This window comes from Silurus aristotelis, assembly GCF_946808225.1.
Source record: "Silurus aristotelis genome assembly, chromosome: 15".
In the NCBI taxonomy this organism is placed as follows: domain Eukaryota; kingdom Metazoa; phylum Chordata; class Actinopteri; order Siluriformes; family Siluridae; genus Silurus; species Silurus aristotelis.
Window position 1 is genome coordinate 14,163,927 of NC_139588.1, and position 10,578 is coordinate 14,174,504.

Genomic DNA, 10,578 nt, shown 5'->3' on the forward strand with positions numbered 1-10,578 from the left:
TATATCTAAGTTAAGAAGGGACGTCGTGAATAAGTGTATGTTTTGCTGGAGGTTTAAATTTTTTAAATATTTATTTATTTATATTTTTTATAAAAATGGTAAAAACAGAAATGTGCGCTGAATTGAGCACGTTAATACAGTTTAGTGCCGTTTAAAATAATTTGAATTTTGACAGCCAAATATATATATTAATACAAAACTAATTAAAAATTTTGTTACCTAATGAATGTATCCAGGCTGAAGATCCACATATAAAACACAAGCAGAGAAAAAATGATGATAATGAATGTGTCTGATCTCAGTCATGTTTACATTACTGACTCCCTCTGTTTTATCCACGTTAACCCCAAACTTCTTACTGCCTTCTGCCTGCTTATTCTTAGCTTTGTAAACTAGTGGTGAGTGAAAGTCAGGACTTTATACACCAGCGGATTGAAAAAGACGCGCAGTAACAGGAAATCAGTTGTTCGGCTGAAATCGGCGCGCACTGAAAATAAAATTATCAATGGAAAAAACAAATCAATGGATTAAAACTAAAGAACGAGCCTGTTTTAAAAATGTAAGAAGTAAAAAGTACAGATATTTGTGTAAAAATGTAATGAGTAAAAGTAAAAAGTTGTCTAAAAAATAAATAGTGGAGTAAAGTACTGATACCAGAAAAATCTACTTAAGTACAGTAACGAAGTATTTGTACTCCGTTACTTCCCACCTCTGGCCAAATCAAATATGCGGATCTCAAATGAGAATTTCATACTGGATCGGTCGAGGCCCGGGTTAACAACGACCGCCACAGGTATCGTTAGCAGACAGGGTACCAGTGGAAATCGGGCTACTGTTGGCCGAAGGAGGAGAAGGAGAGGAGGAAGACGTCTACAGAGATGGCAGGGAAAGGAGAAGTGTAGGAGAGTAGAGGTTCGGGTTGGTACTTTAAATGCTGGTACTATGACGGTTAAAGGGAGAGAGGTAGCTGATATGATGGAGAGGAGAAAGGTAGATATGTTGTGTGTTCAGGAGACCAAGTGGAAAGGGAGTAAGGCCAGGAACATTGGCGGTGGGTTTAAACTGTTTTATCATGGTGTGGATGGAAAGAGAAATGGTGTAGGGGTGATTCTGAAGGAAGAGTACAGTAAGAGTGTAGTGGCGGTGAAGAGAGTTTCTGATAGGGTGATGATCATGAAGTTGGAAGTTAAAGGGATGATGATAAATGTCATCAGTGCCTATGCTCCACAAGTTCGCTGTGAGATGGAGGAGAAGGAAAGATTCTGGAGTGAATTAGATGAAGTGGTAGATGGTGTACCTAGGAAAGAACGATTGGTGATTGGGGCAGACTTTAATGGACATGTAGGTGAAGGGAACAGAGGTGATGAGGAGGTGATGGGTAGGTATGGTTTTAAGGAGAGGAATGTGAAAGGGCAGATGGTGGTAGATTTTGCTAAAAGGATGGAAATGGCAGTGGTGAACAAGTATTTTAAGAAGAAGGAGGATCATAGGGTGACGTATAAGAGTGGAGGAAGGTGCACACAGGTGGACTATGTGCTATGCAGGAGATGCAACCTGAAGGAGATTGGAGACTGTAAGGTGTTGGCAGGGGACAGTGTAGCTAGACAGCATCGGATGGTGGTGTGTAGGATGGTTTTGGAGGTGAAGAAAAAGAGGATGAGAGTGAGGACTGAAAGAAGAATAAGATGGTGGAAACTGAAGGAGGAAGACTGTAGTGTGAGGTTCAAGGAAGAGGTCAGACAGGGGCTCGGTGGTGGTGAAGAGGTGCTGGATGATTGGGCAACTACTGCAGGAGTGATGAGGGAGGCAGCTAGAAAAGTACTTGGTGTGACATCTGGAAATAGAAAGCAAGACAAGGAGACGTGGTGGTGGAATGAGGAAGTGCAGGAGAGCATAAGGAGAAAGAGGTTGGCAAAACAGAAGTGGGATAGACAGAGTGATGACAAAAGTAGGCAGGAGTACAAGTAGATGCAGCAGCAGGTAAAATGGGATGTGGCGAAAGCCAAGGAAAAGGCATATGAGGAGCTGTATGAGAGGTTGGACAATAAGGAAGGAGAAAAGGATTTATACCAATTGGCCAGGCAGAGGGACCGAGCTGGGAAGGATGTGCTGCAAGTTAGAGCAATAAAGGATGGAGAGGGAAATGTGTTGACTAGTGAGGAGAGTGTGTTGAGAAGGTGGAGGGAGTATTTTGAGCAGCTGATGAATGAGGACAATCAGAGAGAGAGAAGGTTGGATGATGTGGAGTTGGTGAAGCAGGATGTAGATTGGATTAGTAAGAAGGAAGTGAGAGCAGCGATTAAGAGGATGAAGAGTGGAAAGTCGGTTGGACCAGATGACATACCAGTAGAAGCGTGGAGATGTTTAGGAGAGATGGCAGTGGAGTTTTTAACCAGATTGTTTAACAGGATTTTGGAAGGTGAGCAGATGCCTGAGTAATGGAGAAGGAGTGTGCTGGTACCGATCTTTAAGCATAAGGGTGATGTGCAGACCTGCAGTAACTACAGGGGAATTAAGTTGATCAGTCACACCATGAAGTTATGGGAAAGAGTAGTGGAAGCCAGGCTGAGAATAGAGGTGACCATCTGTGAGCAACAGTATGGTTTCATGCCGAGGAAGAGCACCACAGACGCATTATTTGCTTTGAGGATGTTGATGGAGAAATATAGAGAAGGACAGAAGGAATTGCATTGTGTGTTTGTGGATTTAGAGAAAGCGTACGACAGAGTACCAAGAGAGGAGTTGTGGTATTGTATGAGGAAGTCAGGTGTGTCAGAGAAGTATGTGAGGGTGGTGCAGGACATCGGGTGGTTCAGACCAAGGCTACATCTCCCTATTAGTTTTACTAGATCTTAGTGCTGCGTTCGACACTATAGATCATGATCTTCTCCTCGATCGCTTACAGAATTACATCGGTATTCAGGGACAGGCATTAAGCTGGTTTAAATCCTACCTGTCCAATCGTTACCATTTCGTAGATTTAAATGGAGAGCTATCCAGGATAATGCTAGTAAATTATGGCGTGCCACAAGGGTCAGTTCTGGGACCCCTGCTTTTTACAATATACATGCTTCCATTAGGAAATATTATTAGAAGGCATGGAATTAGCTTCCATTGTTATGCTGATGATACCCAGCTATATATTTCATCCAAACCAGGCGATACAGCTCAATTAGCTCGCATAACTGAGTGTGTTGAAGAAATAAGAGATTGGATGACCCATAACTTTCTGCTATTAAATCCTGATAAAACGGAGATTTTGCTCATCGGCCCAAAACATAGTACACAGAAGCTCCAGCATCTCAGCCTGCATTTAGACGGTTGTTCTGTAACTACTAGTTCAACGGTAAAAGACCTGGGAGTTATTTTAGACAGCAACTTATCTTTTAAAAATCACATCAATCAAGTTACAAAAACAGCCTTCTTTCACCTTAGAAATATTTCTAAGCTAAGAAATATGTTATCTATATCTGATGCAGAGAAGCTCGTCCATGCGTTTATGACCTCTAGAATAGACTACTGTAATGCATTACTAGGTGGATGTCCTGCATCATTAATAAACAAGCTTCAGTTAGTTCAGAATGCCGCAGCAAGAGTTCTTACTAGGTCAAGAAAATACGATCATATAACCCCAATCTTATCGTCCCTACATTGGCTTCCTATTAAGTTTCGAATAGACTACAAATTACTGCTACTCACTTATAAAGCACTAAATGGTTTGGCTCCCATGTATCTATCCAGTCTCTTAACACGCTACAATCCGTCACGCTCCCTGAGATCTCAAAACTCTGGGCTTCTAGTAGTTCCTAGAATAGCAAAGTCCACTAAAGGCGGTAGAGCATTTTCACATTTAGCTCCTAAACTCTGGAATAGTCTTCCTGACAGTGTTCGGGGTTCAGATACACTCTCCCAGTTTAAGTGCAGATTAAAAACATATCTTTTTAGCAAAGCCTACACATAACACGCATCACACACATCACATCACAACCTTGTGCTCCAGAACATCTGATCACATGCACATTATCAACTTGTGCTGTTAATATCATGAACAGCAGCTACGCTAATTCCTCTCCACTGCTTCTCTTTCTCTCCCCATCCCGAGGCTTCCTGAGGTTTGGCCAGCTCCAGTCACGTCCCACCTCGTGAAGATTATGGACCTATGGATGATCATGGAGAAGTAGATGCCGAGTGTTTAAAGGCCCTGGCATGGAGAAGCTGATGCTGGATCTATGATGATCACAAATTGTTCTGTATTGTTGAAAGATTTATGACCAAACTTTTGATGTCACCCATATGAGGATGGGTTCCCCTTTGAGTCTGGTTCCTCTCAAGGTTTCTTCCTCATATCATCTAAGGGAGTTTTTCCTTGCCACTGTCGCCACGGCTGCTCATCAGGGACAAACGCACACCATTCACCTTCACTGTTGTTTTCTGTAAAGCTGCTTTGAGACAATGTCTGTTGTGAAAAGCGCTATACAAATAAACTTGACTTGACTTGACTTGACATGTATGAGGACAGTGCGACGGCAGTGAATTGTGCAGTAGGAAAGACAGACTGGTTCAGGGTGAAGGTTGGACTGCATCAAGGATCGGCCCTGAGCCCTTTCCTGTTTGCAGTGGTGATGGACAGGTTGACGGACGAGGTCAGACAGGAGTCTCCCTGGACTATGATGTTTGCAGATGATATTGTGATTTGTGGTGAGAGTAGGGAGCAGGTTGAGAAGAGCCTGGAGAGGTGGAGATATGCGCTGGAGAGAAGGGGAATGAAAGTCAGTAGGAGTAAGACAGAGTACATGTGTGTGAATGAGAGGGAGGGCAGTGGAGTGATGCAGTTGCAGGGAAAAGAGGTGGAGAAGGTGGAGGAGTTCAGGTACCTGGGGTCAACAGTGCAAAGTAATGGAGAGTGTGTTAGGAAAGTAAAGAAAATAGTGCAGGCAGGGTGGAGTGGGTGGAGAAGAGTAACAGGAGTGATTTGTGATAGTAGGGTATCTGCAAGAATGAAAGGGAAAGTTTATAGGACTGTGGTGAGACCTGCGATGTTGTATTTATTGTTGGATGGATTAGAGACAGTGGCATTGAGTAAAAGACAGGAGGTGGAGGTGGAGCTGGAGGTAGCAGAGCTGAAGATGTTGAGGTTTTCGTTGGGAGTGACGAGGATGGACAAGATTAGAAATGAGTTTATTAGAGGGACAGCGCATGTAGGATGTTTTGGTGACAAGGTGAGGGAGGCGAGATTGAGATGGTTTGGACATGTGCAGAGGAGGGACATGAATTATATTGGTAGAAGAATGCTGAGGATGGAGCCACCAGGTAGGAGGAAAAAAGGAAGGCCAAGGAGGAGGTTCATGGATGTGGTGAGGGAAGACATGCAGGTAGTTGGTGTGAAAGAGGCAGATGTAGAGGACAGGGTGGTATGGAGACGGATGATCCGCTGTGGCGACCCCTAATGGGAGCAGCCGAAAGAAGAAGAAGATTTATTATCTGATTTTGTTTTATTTCGGGATAAATTACCGGATTCTTTCTACCACATCTGTCTATGACTCCCACTTGATGCATGTCATGATGCCTCGGTCACATGTCTTACCTCCATCCGCTACCTTCTTAAAGGTGCTGCTCCGGCCGCTAACACATAATACATTACCGCTAAAATCAAACCCCCAAGCTATCACGATGAACAAAAAACAACTCAGTGGTTTCACGTTTATTAATATATTTAGAAAATACCAATTTTAGCAAAAAAAAAACACGCTTTGTTATTGTATTCTTTACTTAGCATATTGTGACTTAGGACTTTTTCTGTCTCGCGACGAAGTTTATTTGAGTTAGTCATGTCACTGCCCCATACAAACCCTCTTAATTACATATAAACATTTTAATATTAATGTTCAGCGTATTATGCTTAAATAACAGCAAGTGTGATGAGCAGGTTAATATGAAATGACCAGTAGATGGCGATATTGGGTATAGAATAAAACTGAGTCATTCAGTTAATGTAAAATGATTAAGGTCCCTTTGCTGCCTGTGTGTGTGTGTGTGTGTGTGTGTGTGTGTGTGTGTGTGTGTGTGTTCTTGTTCTCGTTCTCGTTCTCCTAGTGGGGACTTTGACCTGAATGCACACTTCTGGGGAACCCATCAGCAAAGCCATACAAGCACCTCCCAAACAGTGTCTAGACACTCCCAGTGAGGTTTTCTCTGAAGACCCCATGGGGTCCATTTTCAAGACGAAAATCTGTGTGACTGTGTAATCTATGCGCCCTTAGAGGTCACACACTGTATTGCCCACCCCACCGTTACATTGTTCTGGAAGTGTGTGTCACGTCCTTCCCGCTCTCTAGCGCCATCTATCAAGCAATAATAAAATAAAAATGTAATGTATAATTACAAAATAGATTATTATACTATTTACTTATAAATGTGTATTAACGTATAAAATTAACAATATTACGTACATTTACTTTTGATGCACCAGAATGAAACTTTTGGCTACACTGAGCCACAGATTATTATTTTTGTTACAAAAAATGAAAATGCATTAAATAATTTAAATATAATAGATCTGTTAAAACTGAAGCCCTTAATGTAATTTATTGTGAATCTGTCTATATTTAAACACTCATTATTAAAGGCAATAGGAATTTAAGCAAAAAGAGGTTGGCCAACTCCAGGTCTATTAATCCCTATTTCGCATGGATTATTATATGCCAGGGGAATCTACATTCATTAATTGTCAATTTAGGTAAAATAATACTTTAATGTGATTTGGTTAAAAGAATATATTATTAGTAGTAGTATTAGTAATTTATTATAATTTTATTAAATCATGATCATTAAATGATAATACACTTTTTTCCCTTTCTGGCTGAGCCTTTCTGCATACATAAAACAGAGTTTACAAAGAGTTTACTTTCAATAGAATGTAAACATTTCACTAATAAACTACCAAGAAAAATGTTTTACAAACAACCAGGTCCTGATAATATACAATCGTTGTACCTAAAATTGGCAGCTGCTATTTTAACTTTACTGGATTATCTTTTTGATATTTCACTACAATATATACAAATATATAATATTTAAATATAAACTTTTGCTATAAACTGATGGCTTTCCTCTTCTATTTTTTACTATCAGCACTAGACATACTTGGGTATTTTGAAGACATGCTTTTATCATTAAAATTGCTGTTTGAAATCGTTTGCAACAGATAGAAATAAACACTGAGACAACTTTACTCCCTCGAGTGCTAGCGAGAGTGGGGCATCTCACAGGGGAGAGATACGCTCATCCCAGCTGCGCGTCCAACATATCGTACATCGTACACGCATGCCTGTGTCTGTTGTGCCAAATGTTAAATATTTATCAAATTTTGTCGTATCGCTATCAGCATTGGAACATCGAAAAATCGTAAGTCGAACCATTGTAACTCAGGGATTATCTGTATTAGATAACTACAGACATTCGGCAAAGCTCTGTGCTCTTTCAAGGCCTTAAAAGTGAACTACTAACACACTATTTTCATATAAATGTTTCATGACTTTATTATAAATGCATACATTTATTGTAATTGCTAACCACTTAGATAACAGAGCTACTCATTATACCCTCAGTCCATATCTGACAGTCTCTGGCTAGTAGTGATGCCATGATATAGCTTTGGCATAAACTAATGGAGAAAGGGAGAATGGGGCCAGATACGTCTCTTTTTATAAAGCTAAAGAGGTGAATAGTACAGATATAAATCAATCTGGATCCAAATTAAAAAAATTACTGATCCAGCATCAAGATGTTAGTGCTGCTCATGAAGTAGAGGGGCAATGATTTGCTAATATAGTATCTTAATATGTAGTATCTGTGTTTGACTTTGTTCTGTGTGACTGGAGGCAGACCAGATGGTTCTCGTTAAGCCAATGTATGAAAGGCCATAGTGTTTAGAGCCATGCCTGGGAAAATGAGACTGTCATCCTTAAATCAGTATGAGTCGATGTATAGAATATGATTCAGGATGCATGTCCTTTTGGGAGATGACCTCTGACCCGTTCATTAGATAATTAAGATGAATGATCTGGGAAAGAGAGCTCCGATACATCTGGGATACATTAGTCTGGACAAAGACAGACTTCGCTTTGTGTTGAAGCATTATTGCAGAAATTAGGTCATATACATTAAGGGGGCGGACCCAGAGATCGGGCAATATTTAACATGTGAGGAGCTATGATTCGGGGTCGTCGATTCATCACTACGGTGGCCCCGAGCTGATCCAGGAGGCTCGTGAAGATGCTGAATGTCTGTGTTAAATAAAAACTTTATTTACAAAGATATATCAGTGTCGGCGAGGATTCATTCCAAGAAACAGCTACACTCCATCAAGACAAGAAATATACAACACTAACAACATGGCTATAGCCTCTGTAAGGTGCACACAGGTGAAATATATATTCTATGCATGAGATGCAACTTTAAGGAGATTGAAGACTGTAAAGTGTGGGGAGGGGACAGTGTAGCTAGACAGCATCAGATGGTGGTCTGAAGGATGGCCCTGGAGTTGAAGAAGAAGAGGAGGAGAGTGAAGACTGAAAGAAGAATAAGATGGTGGAAACTGAAGGAGGAAGACTGTAGTGTGAGATTCAGGGAAGAGGTCAGACAGGCTCGGTGGTGGTGAGGAGGTGCTGGATGATTGGGCAACTACTGCCGAAGTGATAAGGGAGACAGCTATGGTATGGTATACTTGTTATGACATCTGGAAATATAAAGGAAGATAAAAAGACGTAATGTGGTGGAATGAAGGAAGTGCAGGAAAGCATAAGAAGAAAGAGGTTGGCAAGATGCTGGATAGTGTGGAGTTGGTGAAGCAGGAAGTGGATAGGATTAGTAAGGAGGAAGTGAGAGCAGCAATTAAGAGGATAAAGAGTGGAAAGTCAGTTGAACCAGATGACATACCGGCAGTGGTGGGAAGTAACGGAGTACAAATACTTTGTTACTGTACTTAAGTAGATTTTTCTGGTATCAGTACTTTACTCCACTTATATTTTTCAGAACTTTTTACTTTTACTCATTACATTTTTACACAAATATCTGTACTTTTTACTTCTTACATTTTTAAAACAGACTCGTTACTTTAGTTTTAATCTATTGATTTGGTGAAATATTATTTTTTAATTTTCACTGCGTGCCGATTTCAGCCGAACAACCGATTTCCTGTTACTGTGCGTTCAATCCACTGGTGTATAAAGTCCTGACTCTCACTCACCACAGAAGGCAGTAAGAAGTTTGGGGTTAATGTGGATGAGACAGAGGAAGTCAGTGATGTAAACATGACTGAGAACAGACACATTCCTGATCATCATCATCTTTTCTCTGCTTGTGTTCTATATGTGGATCTTTAGCCTGGACACATTCATTAGGTAACAACATTTTTAATTCGTTTTGTATTATATATATATATATATATATATATATATATATATATATATATATATATATATATATATATATATATATATATAATTTGGCTGTCAAAATTAAAATTATTTTAAAAGGCACAAATTTTTTTCCTTTCTTTACTTAGATATAAAATAAATAAATTAACTTCAGATAAAAATATTTTTAATCAGTAAACTTTTGTTTTATTTCTGAGTCTCAAATCAAACACCAAAATCCGCCATGATTCTCACAATTAACCCTTCGGTGTCACCTCATTAACTGTCCGTGTGGAAACATAGCAAAGGCTCTAAATGATGTCCACACGTCTCTGCACTGATATAGCCTTTATATTTAATCACTGTACATATGCTTACATACATATCACATGCTGTACATATGATACATGTTTAACACCTCCAAGCTGCCAGTTTTGGGCACCTGAGCAAGCCTTTAACTCACTACTGCTCATTTAGTAAATGAGATCATTAAGAGTCGCTCGGGATAAACACTTCCAACAGGAAGTGGCTATATCTCGCTATCTTTGTCTCTGTGTCTCTTTTAGTAAATGTCTCTGTCTCACTGTATATGTCTGGTTTCCTTTTTAATCACTCTTCCTATTCAACCCAAAAATAATTTACATGTCTCTCTTATCCGTCCTAACCTTAATTCTATCTCCCCCTCCTCTGTAGCTTCCTGTACTCTTTAATCTCTTCCTGAACCTGACTCCTTTTCCTCTCTACCCTTAGACGTTGCTACAGACTCCTTCCTCTCATCTCTTTCCTCAACCATGGACCTCCTCTGCCCTTTGACTACAAAACCCAAAAAGTCTTCTTGTCCAACACCGTGGCTGTCAGAAGTTTTGCGCAGTAGTCGACGAGAGCTCAAATCTGCAGAGAGGAAGTGGAAAAAATCACAGCTCGATGTAGACCTCACATATTACCACGCACTCCTGACAAAATTTTCTTTGGAGGTGACTTCTGCCAAAACTGCCTTCTACAAGGAAAAGCTTGAGGCCTCTGCACAAGATCCTCGTAAGCTTCACAACATCTTCTCTTCACTACTCAACCCCCCTGCTGCACCTGCTCCATCCTCCCTGACTGCTAATGACTTTGCCTTCTTCTATGATGAGAAGGTTAAGAAAATCTGCCAGACCTTCAC

At 40.4% G+C, this 10,578-nt stretch overlaps 1 protein-coding gene across 1 annotated transcript; it reads left to right on the forward strand.

The window, feature by feature from the left end:
- Positions 1–1,227: 1,227 nt before the first annotated feature.
- LOC310737674 (uncharacterized protein) lies at positions 1,228–2,762 on the forward strand. Its single transcript, XM_083562155.1, has 2 exons — positions 1,228–1,827; positions 2,062–2,762. The coding sequence occupies exons 1-2, from the start codon at positions 1,243–1,245 to the stop codon at positions 2,437–2,439; spliced, it is 963 nt and encodes a 320-aa protein (XP_083418281.1). The 5' UTR covers positions 1,228–1,242; the 3' UTR covers positions 2,440–2,762.
- Positions 2,763–10,578: the final 7,816 nt, after the last annotated feature.

Bases quoted from the DNA above. Each gene is read 5' to 3' on its own strand.
- LOC310737674 (XM_083562155.1), top strand. From the start codon at position 1,243: ATGGAGGAGAAGGAAAGATTCTGGAGTGAATTAGATGAAGTGGTAGAT. The intron at 1,828-2,061 runs GTGACATCTGGA...GAAGGAGAAAAG, and splicing joins CAGCTAGAAAAGTACTTGGT to GATTTATACCAATTGGCCAG.